The sequence below is a fragment of the Taurulus bubalis genome, assembly GCF_910589615.1.
Source record: "Taurulus bubalis genome assembly, chromosome: 15".
In the NCBI taxonomy this organism is placed as follows: domain Eukaryota; kingdom Metazoa; phylum Chordata; class Actinopteri; order Perciformes; family Cottidae; genus Taurulus; species Taurulus bubalis.
In genome coordinates, this window is record NC_136603.1 from 12,407,810 (window position 1) to 12,422,978 (window position 15,169).

General features: G+C 39.2%; 1 protein-coding gene across 1 annotated transcript in view; it reads right to left on the reverse strand.

Annotated features, from left to right (window-relative positions):
* Nucleotides 1-15,077, reverse strand: part of grb14 (growth factor receptor-bound protein 14) — a 28,973-nt gene extending 13,896 nt beyond the window's left edge. The window contains exons 1-3 of the mRNA XM_079230785.1: nucleotides 15,015-15,077; nucleotides 11,202-11,416; nucleotides 9,769-9,898 (exon numbers count right to left, since the gene is read on the reverse strand). Of these exons, the coding sequence (XP_079086911.1) occupies nucleotides 9,769-9,898; nucleotides 11,202-11,389 (318 nt within the window). The 5' untranslated portion in view covers nucleotides 11,390-11,416; nucleotides 15,015-15,077. The remainder of the gene's footprint in view (nucleotides 1-9,768; nucleotides 9,899-11,201; nucleotides 11,417-15,014) is intronic.
* Between the last annotated feature and the right edge of the window lie 92 nt (nucleotides 15,078-15,169).

Here is a 15,169-nt window from a genome sequence, read left to right on the forward strand (position 1 = left end):
TTGCTGACCTGAAGGCATCAGACATGTGGATGAGTAAGTTCAAGTCACTTAATGGAGAGTTGGAAAGTCTTGCGCGACAGCGAGCAGAGCTGGCGAGGGAACACAAGTGGACAGAAATGAAAAATCTTCAACCTGAAGACCAGCTGATTCTTAAAACTTGGAACGAGCTTCCTGTGACATGCCACACAATGCAGCGTGTGAGTATTGCCGTATTGACCATGTTTGGCTCTACATGTGAGCAGTCATTCTCGCATATGAGGAACATTAAGACCAACCTACGCTCACATTTAACTGATGGAAGCCTCAATGCCTGCATGAAGCTCAACCTCACCACGTATGAACCAGACTACAAGGACATCAGCAAAACCATGCAGCACCAGAAGTCGCATTCAAAGTAAGACATATTTAATTTATTATACGCTAAAAATACTACGTGGCTCTCAATGAAATATATTTAGAAATATCTGGCCTTTATGGCTCTCCCAGTCAAAAAGGTTCCCAACCCCTGTTCTAAAGTAACTTTTTCCGTTTGTTATTTACCATTTATCCATTATCGCACTAGGTTTATTGTTTTAAAAATATTTGTATTCTATGTCATTGTTAGGCACCTTTCACAGAGTCAAATTCCTCGTATGTTCAACATACCTGGCAATAAACTTTTTAAAAACAGTGAAATGGTTAAATTCACCGGTGGTGACACTGTCAACATAAGTATATTTTCATTTAATTGTTGGCTTAGTCAAAAACGGCAGAGCAAACATCCAAAAATGTCCTCCAACTCAAAGAGGCAGTCAAATCTGCAGTCTAAATTCAGAAACTGATTGGTGACTGTCTCCTGCTGTGGCCAAAAACTGTTTAAAAGCAGTTATTCATGAAAGTAAGAAATACTTAATATTCGTCAGTTAAAAAGAAAAATCGCGGTGCTCTCGGAAAGCGCGGACCTCCACCAAGGACAAGCCCTATTTCGCAATATTTATGAAAGTGAAATTTCATAAATTTGATTTTAGACCCGCTCCAAAATGTGTCCCATGCTACACATTTCCAAGTTTCATAAGAATCGTGCCAGAAGTTTTTCCGTAAACCTGCTGACGAACGGACAAACCGAACTGAAACAAATTCCTTGGTGGCGCTAATAAGAATACTGTAAGTTTATAAATTACAGAAAAATGACTAAGATGTATATCTTGTCAGTGCTCTCTGGTGGACAAACAACAAAATGTTTTAAAATCAAATGCAACCTTTGACATTTTGTGATAGTCAGCACAACATATGGTGATGAGTGAAGCAGGAGGCAGAACAAAAGAACATATCGTGCTGTGTTACAAGAACTTTTCCTGAAAAGCCAAAAAAATAAAGCATCTGGACAAAGCAGAATAAATTCAGACATCCACTATGCAGCACTACATATAGTCTTGTTGAACATAAACTCTTCTATTAGACTTTCTTATCTCAAGGACAGGACAGTGTGAGACATTTTGGCAATTAGACCGCTTTGCCTTAACCTTGAACTGCACTCCCACAGCTGCAGCTCTATCGTGTACTGGTGGCGAGGAGGTGGCCTCCAGCCTCGTTTATCTAAGAAACCATTAAGAAATGTCCTCAGTCTGATCATCATTTTGGAATTTCTCTATAATGGCCAAACCAGGTGCTATTTACGCCTATAGCTCATGGCCCCCAAATATTAGCTAAGCACTGGTTCTCTGGGTGCTGAAACAGAAATGGACCAATTAGAAAATCAAAGTAATAGCCAGGCTGCGGTTTGCTTTAAAGAGCATCCAGCGTGCACCAATGAACAGATGAATTGCAACAGCAGACAAATGTTATCAGGCTACACAGTTAAACACGCTGGAAAGCTTGTAGCTACTTTAAAATATGTTTTAAAGTAGCTGTTTGCTGAGCTGCAGGAAATGATTTGGCCAAATTTATATTCTTCTGAGTTTGTTGGGATTGGATTTCCACAACATATTTGACTCAAATAGGATGTAAAAGACACTTGAGGTGGCTTGATGAATAAGACACATGTATTATCATAATTCGAACATTGTATAAACAGCCTATTTATCTCATACTACCTATATGGTTCAGGAGGATTCCACATTTCATTGCGTGTTTCAGCTTTGCAGATTCCAGGTCTGTCTGCAATATTTTATGAAATATAGGTCGACACCCCCATATCAAAGTAAACAAAGAGACCAAGACATAATATGGAAGGCAAGAATCTCTAAATCCATAAGGATTAATGGAGTAGTTTTAAAGGAGAGCAGGCTGGAGCTTAAGAATGAACATTATATTGTTTTTGGAAAGTCCTACCAATGCAAAGCGCTGCTCCAATATAGACAATATATAAAAAAAAAAGCACTGCAAAGGAATATTCTCTTTTTATGTGTGGGCTTGCTTTGTTTTCTTTGTTTTGCATTCCTGCACATTTTACATGACAGTATATTAACAAAGTTCATGTAATTGGTAAATTGTTACTTTAAAACACCACCTTTTACCATTAAATGCCACATTGCATCAGTGTGTGTCAAAGATAAATTCCAAGAATTAAGAACATTTAAATAACATTTTTGAAGAACCCAGTGTGAATCCCAGTGGATGTTCAGCTTGACCAAGTAACAGCACAGAGAAATGATTGTTAATATAACATGTATGAAGACAAACCCTTGTTGTACACATAGTGAGCCTTTTTAGAGCGCTCACATGATGTTGGATCCAGTGCCATCTAAAATGTCAAACATGAACAAAAGGCAGCTCTTCACTAAAAACAGAGGAACAACGTTAAGATAGTCGAGAAGAGATCCGTGTAAGATTCCTACCCGCTTCTGCAGACAAAGTGGTGTGATGGCAGGCAAGGTGACTCTTCTCGCATGGAAATTCATGCTTCTGCCTTAGGTGCACAATTAACTAAGCGATACGTACATAGTAACTGAAAATAAGGATAATGTACGAATTGTAGTTGTAAGGATAAATAATAATATAGTATACAGCACTTATACTATATGGCAACCCTTTTGGAAGCTATAGAAAAACAGTTAGCATGACATCCTTCACAATGAAAGTGTGAGAAACTCAGTCACACCGCCTCCCCACAACACAAACTCCTCCTTTGTCCTTGGGATTGTAAAAGAGTTTTCTTTTTCTCTTTTTAGAAAGACAGTTCCAATAAACACAGAAAAAATGGATTTTCTCATCAGTTAGAACACGACTGTAAAATACTTGGGATCAAAGTAATACATTCTGCCTGGTAAAAATGTTTTAAAAAAAAACACAGCAAATAAGCTGAGGAAGTCCATGGAACATGTTTTTTCTTACTTTGTAGCCAGACACAAGACAGCTATTTTTAGTCTCAGAAGTAAATTATTTCACTAAACAAACATTCATAAGCAGTCATGAATTATGTTGCATTGTAATATGTTGTCAAATCTATGTGCGTTGATATTAATGGAAAAGAGTGATCAATAAACAAGTCGAAAGTCCAACCGTTTATAGATAATTAGAAACTGAATGTGGGGAAATCCCCCCCAAAAAAGATTGTATACTTGCAGGACAGTTAGCCTCTTCCTGCAAACACATTGAGACTGAGCTGTTAGATATACATCAGGCCCCACATTATCCATGTATTGTCTTATTAGTTTAAAATGTTGTATTACTAATTACTATTACATTTTAGTCTTCTAGTCTCAACAATGTTCTGAATACACTGTAGTTGTTGTTGATATTTATACACTGCTTTGGCACTACTGCATCTAATATGATTAGGCCTTTTAGGCTCTTTGAGAGAGAGTGAGAGAGATGATGTCATTTCAATAAAACTATAAGTGCATTTATATGAGAGAGACAGTCACAGACCACAAGGAGCCTGAAATTAATTGTCTAATGAAGACCACACACACGCATACAAACTCATTCAGCCCTGCTATAGTAATACTGTACTGAGATAGAGATCTGGTTAATTTTTGGACAGTATGCAAGTTAGTATACTATATATTAGTTGTGGTGTGAAAGCTGTCGGGATGTGAATACTTAGTGTCGGAGCGGTAAAGCAGCTATGTTGCAAATCATCTCTAAGCTAAAGTAAAAAAAAAAATAAAAAAAAAAACTGTACACTGCATTGCAAAATATGCATGGTTTATTTCTTTTATCTCCTCGCCAGCACCAATCACTGTCATCCAAGTCAACTCATGAGAACCTCCCACAACAGGCTTCATGTTTATCTGGAAACACGGCACACTGGCTTGTGAGAGCGTAGACAAGCAGACGCTGCTAGTTATCACGCAGCTAAAATGAATTGGAATTAATGGAGCCAGCATGATAACAGAGTCTCCACAACTCCCATAACAAAGCCAGCTCCAGACACATTGTCCTTGACCACAGTTGATTCAATGAAGACCCCTTGCAGGCTCTGTCAAAGTAGCAAGACAGCAACCAGAGTAGCAGTGGTGCATTTATGTAGGTATGGACAGTACAAACACCTCTGGCTGAGGGTAGTCAGAGTATACCCCACTCAAAACTGCCAGAGATATATAGCAGAATCCATCTTGCAGAGCAAGGACACGGCCAGTCATCTTACAATCTTATCTACTGTAAACTTTTGTTCCCCGAATTTAGCCTTTAAGTCAATACCTCCTGCCCAAAAAAACGACACCTAGCCTGGAAAGAGGTCTTTAGGAAATACTGGGGGAAAAGAAGTCCCTAAAATAATAGTAGCTATCGTCCACTCACATAACGAACAGGACGCTTCTAAAGCGCCAACTGTTAAATTAGTTTTTAGGTGTTAAAAAAAAAAAAAAAAGTAGATGTTACTGCTGTTGAAATGTGAGTCGGACACCAGTGACTACTGTTGTTGGAGTTCTAGTCCTCTCAGTCCCCTCACTCTGTCTTTTCATGCATTATTTGCCTTGCTGTGAAACCAATTGCCCTTTAAGGACAACATGTTTTGTCTGATTATGTGCCACTCAAACCACTGTTACCTGGTGCCGAGATTTAGACATGAAATTTAGACATGAAATCCTGAAAGAGTAAAGTAGCATGAAAATGGAAATTGTACTCGAGTACAGGATTTTCAGTAAATGTGTTGCACCAGTGTCCCTCTCTGGCGACACAATCTGAAGCATACCAACTGCTGTGACAAACGGGTAACTATGCCAACCTTCAGTTAAGGTGAGGGATATCTTTTCTTTCACACTACTAAATGTTTGACTGAACAAATTCAACTAAGTTGGCATTTGTAGGTGCATTCCCATGATATTAGGAGAGAAGAGGAAGAGAGAAAGAGATTCTTCTTGTGTTTGACATGACCAAATATTCTGCGTTTGGTCCAATCATATCAGACCACTCTGACAGTTCAAGCCCTGGTTATTGCCCTTTACCTGGGTCTGCAGCTGTCATTCCACAAATCACATTTATACCATGAATAATACCAGTTTGGTAAACATAGTTCAACTTGAAGTTCTGTAAAAACTAGTCAAATCAATGTTTTCAATAAACATTGATTCATTCATCAACACCAAGAAGAAGTGGGTAAATTGCATCATTAGATTATTTGATCTCAATTGTAAAAGGTAAACATTTGGAAAATATAAAGACTCTTCCATTATCTAGCGTAGATTTGATTTTGGGCTATACAAAATAAATGTGATTTAATAAAAATGTTTTAGATCACCAAAAAACAGGATCCCACGAATGTCCATCTGAAAGGGGTAAGATAGACAGAGACACGTGCCTCTAACATCAGATGACTTCCTGCACACAACACATACTCTGTTAGGCTCAAGGAATGAAAGCTTTGTTCAAAAGTTACAGCAGGACTACTTATTTTAATTCCTCCGATGCTCACATTGAACTATTGCATTACAATGTTCAATGACAAACCTAATGTTGATAGTTTATCAAATCCAAATGATACATACGGTATGGCTTGAGCGTAGCTCTGTTTGGTCAGTAAGCAGCTTTTTGACAAATGATTAGGTAGCAGAATGGAGAGAACATGAATAAATGTTTTATATTTTATTAAGTGAGACCCTGGGGAGCCTATTACATCTGCTGTAGAGGCGAGGCTGAAACTCAGAGTGAAGAATGCAGACATGGAGCATGCTGCATCTGAAATAACATCTCTATAGGGGCAGGCATTTCCTCTGAGTCATATGGCTGAACTGAAAACTCAACACCGTCTGGAAACTGACTGCCTGTGCGCTTCTGGTTTCTGGTCTGAGCCCAAGCATGACTGCCCACTATATTCCTGGAGAGAGAAGGCTTTGCCAGAGATTTGCTCAATATTTTGCCAACATATCATGAAGATTTGCCGTTTCTTACATAATGTTACTTTCAAAGCCAGCTGACGTTGCCCTAATCAACAATATCAACATGGAATCGTCTTCACAATGACTAACTTGTAGCATGACACTTCTCTATCCAACATATATTTACATCAGGTCCTGCTAAATGTTGCGTATTTATGTATGCAGTGGTATTGTGCTGTGGCTTAGCCAATAGTATTAGAAACTGAACCCTGAGAATTTCTAGTGGGCATTTTCCTGAGGTCCAATTCAAAAGTGCAGGAGGATCTTATTTCACAAAGCAATCAACAAATGTCTGTGTTGTACGTCTGAAACAGCTGAGGTAGTTTAGGACACATTCTGACCTATTCAACATGCAAACAATTACAGTTATCTTAATCTATTGTATGAATAACAATGTATTTTCATGCAACTGACAAGACACTGTATTTATATGCATTTACAATGTTTTTATCTAGAAGCTGTTGGCGTGACAGTAAATCCAAGCTTCTCAATGACCTAATGTGGCAGTTATGGAAATACTCCATGAAACTGCAAACACAAGGCCAACACAGGGCTCAGATAAACCAGTGTCTTAATAGTGAAGTATCTTAAATGCCTGTGTAGAACAAAGCAATGTGACACAAAGGGTATTGCCACAATTCAGCAAAGCCAATTAAATAAACTGCAGGAACATTTTAAACACGGTCAGCCAGACACTGACGGGCAAATTCACAAAGAATGAATTGCAGCCGCTGATAGCACCATGCATTGTGCATCAATTGCAACCGCTATCTGCCCCGTCTCAAGGTCCGATTCACAAAAGATATTGAACTGATATTATGAAAGCACGGCCATGAGGTTTTGTAGCAGAATGTTAGTTGCCCTGTTTTTGTGTCTGATCGCAATTATCCATGTGTAGAAATGTTGCATGTGTGCCATGAACACGATAGGAAACAAGGACAATGGCAGAGAGAAAAATACCAATTTAAACAATGACAGAGAGAAAGCGACTTTTGGATTGAATTATGTCAGTATAAATGTTTTTCAGTTACCGCCAACTCTTTAGATACGTGCAAATAGCAGAGGAACAACGAGACACAATTTGCTTGGCAGCACAGTTAGGGGTACTTTGCAGCCTTTACAGTTTATTTTTGCAATCGTTTGTGAATTTGCCCCTGAATTGTTTGAGATGCCACATTAACAAACACCACTGTCATTTTTCTACAGTAGTCGGCTCAATGTATAATCCAAGCCTGTCCTTTGTACAAGATTATCATTTTAAAATAGTTGTAGCTTCTGGCAAAATTACAACCCAAAAAGAGACACTGGAAGCTAAATTGCCAATCACTCTTCTCTGATGTGAAACCTTGAATTGAGTGAGAATGGAATACAGTAGAAGGGCTCATTTGAGACTTTGATGCCAATCACAGTACAATGGAGGCACAACTTTCCATATGCATTTTATTTTTCATTCCCAGGATGAGCACAGAGTATTCTTACACTGCTGATAGTCCTTGGTAACTAATGAGCTCTGTAATATCAAGCTTTCCCATGAGTCATTGCAGAGCTGCCCCCTGCTACCACACACACACACACACACACACACACACACACACACACACACACACACACACACACACACACACACACACACACACACACACACACACACACACACACACACACACACACACACACACACACTACTGAAAAACTTAAAATCAACTTCAGCATAAAGTATAAAAATCCACATCCAGGAAATATCTAGAGGTTGACAGACCAAACTAATTTAACAGCGCTGGAAAATGTATAGACAAAATCCCTTTAGAAACCCATGCTCTTTTTAAGCAGACCCATAATTGTTAGCTTTCCAGCATAATGAATGTGCTCTCTTTTTAGAATTTGGCAGAGAATTCTGCATAAATGTTGTTCTGCATAAACGTTGGCAGAGAGTTCTGCATAAACTATTTATTGATAGATAGATAGATATATATATATACATATATATATATATATATATATATATATATATATATATATATATATATATATATATATATATATATAAATATGATGGTAGGTGGGAATCGCCAGAGGTCCCACGATTTTATCACGATACTCGAGTCCTGATTCGCAATATACTATCACAATACTACGATATATTGAGGATTGCGATATATTGCGATTTATTCCCTTTTTTCCACCACAAATTGTCCCCAAAGGAAAACTTTGTCAACATATTGTATTTAAGAAGATAACGTTTTCAGTCTGTTCATCTCACTTTAATAATTTGTATTGCAGCAAAATGTGATTGTCAAGCAGACAAACTGACCAACACTGTCATAAATGTTGCACCTGACAAACTGAACTGTTTGCATTAGTCTACATAGTCGCGTCATTCGATCTGGACGTGCCGGAGAGGGGGCGGGGCTTATCTCTGTGCAAGCAGTTTTCATTTCCTCCATTCACCATGGAAATAACCACTCTTTCCGCTTTACACACGGACGGCGTATTTCTAATTTCTTTCTCGGATGTCTCCATGTTTGTTTTGACCAACTTCCTACCATCACGCTGATCCGGCACCTCTGCTGACCTCACCACAAAACAGTCCCATCTAAATGAACCAAAAAGTTTATAATTTATATAAAAAAAAAATTGATACTTGGCTTCTGTGCATCAATACAATATTGGCACGCAAAATATTGCGATACTATGCTTTTTTTCCCCTAAATGATGGTCACCCCTTTTTCATGATGTGTATTGTACCGCCAGATAATTGCCAATACACAGCCCTATTAACCAACTTCCCAAATTCCCCATTCAGAACCAACACATCCACTGTCTAGGAGTCACTAAGCTATACAGTACATGTGAATTTAGGGTGACTCTTTATTTGATCAGTTGGTGATCAACGTAAGACACAAAAACTGCCAAAATTAACTCTCGATCGGAGTGAACGCTTTGTCAGTAACAGCAGGTATTTCCCCACATCCAGTGCATCACACACCCTATGCTAAAACAAATGTAATGTCAACTGAGTGGCTGTTGGGCACTAAACCAGGTATTTTCTGGGTAAACCAATTAGTTATAATCTAATTTCAAACGCAATGTCTACAGGTGGTGTCACAAGTCACATGTATTGGCAGTGTTTATGTTAATTAGTGGCCACTGTATGTAGATAAAAACCTGGGCTCCCAAAAAGTAGTAACATTGCACATGTCGAATTTCTGATTATGCGGACTTTTATCTCTTCACTGCAATCAATTTGCATACCAACACACCATATGCCCTGAAGTTTAAGATAAATCACAAGCTAAACATGTCCTGCAGTTGTTTTTCTGGCACTTCCAATTAAAGTTAATAAAGCATAACTATGCTGCCTGAGGTAGCATATCGAAAATGTAAACAAAAAGGCCTTTGTTTTTAGTTTTTTTTAATAAAATGCCTCTTTGAGTCAAACACCCTCTAGTGCTGTAAGCGGAACACTCACCTGAGTTGCACTATTTTTGGTCCACGGTAATAAACACTCAGAGACGAGGGGTGAGAAGGCTGAGGCGATAAGCTCAAGGTGAGGGTTTGAAACAGGGGAAGGGAATGACTCCTCTCCCTCTTGATTGCTCCTGAAGGACAAAAAAAACAGGAAGAAAAAAGCAGATGCTGCATAAAATGTAGCAGGCATGGTTCATTGTTCATCTTATTTCAAAACATTGAGATCCCATCGTTTTCAAAAGTGCCAAAAATGTCAGGCTGAATTTTTGTACGTTGTGTAGAAAATGATGCACACTAAATAAATCTAAATATTCTATTTGGTCACTCACTTAAAGATGCAGAAGCTTCAGTAAAATGTTGGATCAAGCAGATACAGAATAAAGTGTGTAAAGTGTGGAGAAAGTGCAGTGGAAAAATCAAGCTTTGGAAAAAATTAATACAAATAATGGATTATCCCCATATGTTGACTTTCAGAGTCAGTCAAGACTGTAAAATCATGATGATGTATTAGACTTTATGCAAGACTGATTTTGCAACCTGTAGCTCAGAGAGCCCATTGCTGACTTCTCTGTGTGCGTGTCCCATGTAGATGAATGGCGGTATAAATTAAGCAGGTGATAAACTTACAAGGCTGTCTGTCTCTGCATAGACGCCTCCTGCTCTCAACTAGAGACTACGACACACCTCACCATCTATCAGACTGTTGATAAGATAAAGCTCATGTGAGCTGCCTCTGATGTAACAGCTAGCAGACACAACAACAAAAAAGCACTTGAACTGGTGGCTGGACGAAAGTAAGCCATATAACAATACATATTTTGTTGTCATAATCTCAAAATATTATTGCATGTCACTCATATCAATCCATAAGTAAGTATGTAGCCAGGATATTTATCTCTTTATTTATTTACATGTTCTTGATCCAAAATCTGAATCAATCTGGGAAAAAATGAAAAGGTCATAACACCATATTCAATTATCATCACGTTAAGATAAGAAAGAGTTAGCTTTCAGCACACTTGGAGTCTGAGTTTCTGAAAGGTGCTGATCTCTGACTGACACCGTCTTTGCTCTGTAAACATAGCAGTTACTGAGTTACTAATTATCTCCCACACACTAACAGGTGCTTGATTTGATTCTAGGTATTTAACTGCACTGCTGAAATAAAACATTACACTCCATTGACAGCTGTTGGGGGTCAAGCTCATTGTGTTTGCAGGTACAAAGTCTACCCTACAGCTTTCCAATAGACGCTTGTGTCCCAGTCCTGCAAATACAAAGAGTGTACTATTCTTCTGTGGGGCAGCCAACATTGGAAAGTGTCGAGTAGAAAACAGTATATTCCATTTTAGTGCAACAGAAATGTTGTTTTAATTGAATCTTATAGACAGACTGGTGTCATTCATAGCAAGTGCAAAGAAAAATTAATCTAACCTGTTCCCCTTGCTGAGTGTAGTCCTGATCTTCTGGGCATTTGGTGTTGGTAAAAGAGCTTGCGAAGGGATGAGGGCTGGGCTGGGCAAGCCACTCACATCACCCTTACCAGTCTGAAAAATCTCTGCTTTCTCTTCGAGGCTTCCAGAAGTGTGTATTCCATCCAGTGCGTTATTCATATCACTCATGTGGGCCGGCTAAATCCAAGGCATCATCTGGGGCAGAGAGAAGAGACGAGAGGTTGGACTGGAGTGTGCAGAGCACAGTTAGAGCAAGCTGGCTGACGGGGCTCCTCTGCTTACAGCTCAGCAGAGCGCACACACTCACACTCTCTCTCTCTCTGGCTCATCTGCTGCCCACGAGGCTGGCCCAGTGGGGCAAAACGATCCCTCCTACCCAAACATGATCCACCACAATAAAGATATTTTTAACACAATGACTCCCAAAACAGCAATCCCTGCCACAGTGGTGTAAAAATAATCACCTAATTTGTTCAGCCTTATGTCTTTTGTTAATATTGTGCTTGAATTTCCCTGCAGTTGTGTTGGTTACCTTTGCAAGCTGGAAGCAGAAAATGCACATACAAAGGACACTTGCACAAAGGAGGTGTCTTTAGCTCAGTAATGAGTCTGTGTGCACCACCAGAACTATACAACTTTTGTCATGGACTTTGCACAGTGATCTTAATTGCACTTTAAACTTAGTATATTGTAGAACATATGTGGTTGTACAGAGTAGCCAGCCAAGCAGATTGGCTGTGTTGTGGGCTGTGTCATTCAGTGACATGCTCCATGTGGGGGATGGTTGGGATGATAACATCTTTCTGAAAGGTAATATGTAACAGAGTCTGACCAAGGGAGGACATACAGACCAACAGGCAGCATGGGGTTAAAGCAATACCTCACTACATTAACAGAAGGCCAGGCTAACTTGATTACTTTGGTAAACATCACAAGCTGCACAAGTGGTCAAAACTCAGTTGTTTTTATATTCAGAAGAAAAAAATACAGAGTAAGTAAACAGTAAAACATCTCAGAATGATTAATGCTGATGAATTTCATCTTCCCGAATGAAAAAGTTTTCAACTGGTAAATCGGTAGACTGAAACAAGGACAAGAAACTCCAGGCAGCATGAGAGCGCCAGAAATAACCCATAGCCTGAAATGTATTATTTTGGTATCAGTCAATGCAAATGCTAAATACATTGGTGTACGATGAACGCCAAATCTATTTCAGGAACTTAATAATAATAATAATAATAATAATAATAATAGTGTTTTACAGAACTGTAAGACAAAGTAAAAAAAATAGTTATTTGATTTACTGACAAACACACAGGTTAATTGTAGTAGTTATTTGATGACTAATGACTGATGATAGGTTGTCCTTTTCATTCATTTGCAACATTGTTTTAGCCTCGTTTTCTCTATTGCACACATGCTATAGTATAACGCAATGCAAAAACTAGACAAAAATAAAAGGAAAGTTGTCTGATCATGGTTATATGATATATATGTATATAGTTTTATTTTGATTATTTTGCACTGTAATGCATTTGGGCATCGGTTTTACACCTTGGATTTCTTAAGATCCCTTTATTTCTGGAACGAAACTAATACAAACTATTAATCATGAAGTGAACTTATTTCATCTTAAATGATCCATAGATTATGTTGTAATATAATTTATGTAATATCTTTTTTATGAATTCCACTCTGTTGGACATTGAATGACAGGAGCAGTTTTGGCCCCAGTGTATTTTTCCTAAGTGCCAAATATGACATGATGGACACATTCATGCCTAATCACTCTTCTTCAGTCTTGGAGTCACGTTAGTCAAGTCCATCCTGCAGGCCATCCGTAAGCAGAGCATGGACAAGGAGATGGTGGAAACTGGATATTCCACCTTGCTATCACAATGGTGGCCAACCACCTGCGGCTGCTGGGTGTGTCCCTATCACTACTATAACAACAAGACCGACCTCTGTTTCAGCTAAGAGGTTAGATCTGGTGAAGATGAACAACCTCGCCTGCCTCAGGCTATGTTATGGTCAATGTTGCATAACTGCCCTCCACCACAAGGACAATGTAAATCTCCTGGGTGCTCCATTGGTACTATAAAGTACCGTTTGTAGCATCCATCTCCCTCAGAATCCACCTTTTAAAGAACTTAAAACAAAACTAAAACATTACTGTTGGATTCCAGCAGTACCAGAAATTTGCTGCAGTTTATGGCTTCCAATCATAGTCCAAACAGCACCCCAGAGCACCCTGTGACTGATGCTTTCCCTGTCTATCCACCAAAGTCTTGGGATCCCTGCGGATGTTCTCAACCTACAAAGATAGAGCAGGAGTGGTTGGATCAATGGCTCGATGAGCCTCTAAGAGTGGAGGAAGGTGGAACTGCAAGGGGCTCATGCTGCAGAATTCTTGTATGGTCATTCTGGCTGTAATCGGAATTGAACGCTGAAATGTCCGACAGTTTCTCCAGACTAGGGAGAACGGTTTATATCATAGTGGGCTTTATGGGTGATCTTGAGTAGCACAACTCAGACATAATTGTTCATGCAAAATAACATCATGAGTTCAAGTCAAGCCACAGTGGCCCAGTTCAGCTCTGTGCACCCTGTCCATCTATTGACATGGAAAGGTTACTACATGTGTGCACTCTTGGCGCAACGGCTGGCTTATGTGGAATGCAATGGAGTGATGCATAGCAGCTGTTGGAAACTGCAGGGAGATGGTGGTTGAATTAACACTTGTGCTGCAGCAGCTTCTTTACAGACAAAAGCCACACTAGTCCATTCATAATGTGTGACAGCAGTGATCATGTCACTTCTCACCGCAGCAACTATTGAGTGCATTATGAATTGCTGCAACTTGCTGCCATTTCTCACTTGAAATCATTGCATCATTTCGAGCATGTCCTATATATTGTGGAGAAGATATTGCAACACAGTACCAACCTTCCTTTTTTGAGAGCAGCAGTAGTTTTGAAGCAGGCCCCTTGGTGACATGACCAATTTAAAAAAGCCCAAACATTGTCTTTTCAATGACATACTGCCTGAGGTCATGATGTCATATTGTCCCTGAATTGCTAAAGGAACACGGGAAATGCAGGCAAAGCCATTTGTCTCGGAAACAATTTAATGTATGTCTTTGCAACTGGCAGTGGGACCCATTTTAGAACCATGGGGTAAATCAATCGTGCACAATGACAAAGAAGTGATCATCTTCATGCACACGACAAACATCCACAGGCAGTCTATTATAAACACTGAAGGTGTCGAATTCAACACTTCGGTTGACGCAGTGAGACATGTCGCTAGCACGTATACGTTATAGTATTTGGAATGAAAAATGGAGGACAGTTGGATAATGTTAACATTTAATTAGCTTTAGAAAGATGAATAGATGAATGTATAGAGTTCACACATTCCGGGGATTTCATTCGGAAACGTGTGGGAGAAAGCAAGCACTTTATAAGAACTGTTCGCTTATCATTGCGGAGTTTGAGAAAAGTCAGAGGAAGCGACATTAAGGTTACGCACAGTCCCGGTGCCCAATTAACTTAGTTACATTTTGCGATAATTCTCTCATAGTAATGACTCATTTCCATTTCAAATCATTAACGTTGATACGAAGGTAAATATTTTACAACAGAAGAAAAAATAAATAAATCACACGGTGCAAAGTGAATCCGTCACAGTATTTCCTGCTCCCTCTACAGCAGCTTGAACCGACTAAAAGCCGAACTTCACTGCGATAACGTGAAAGTTTAAAACATCGACTTCTTTTTAAAGCTGTGCTTACCTCGTGCCTCTGAAAGTGGAGTTTCCAATTCTAACCCAGTGAGCTAGTCCTCATATCGCTGCTCCTGTGTGGATTGAAACTCCCTGTTCGCACGTGCGACACAGGTGCCCTACTGTAACGTGCCTACGTCATACACATCGTCAACACGTTTTACC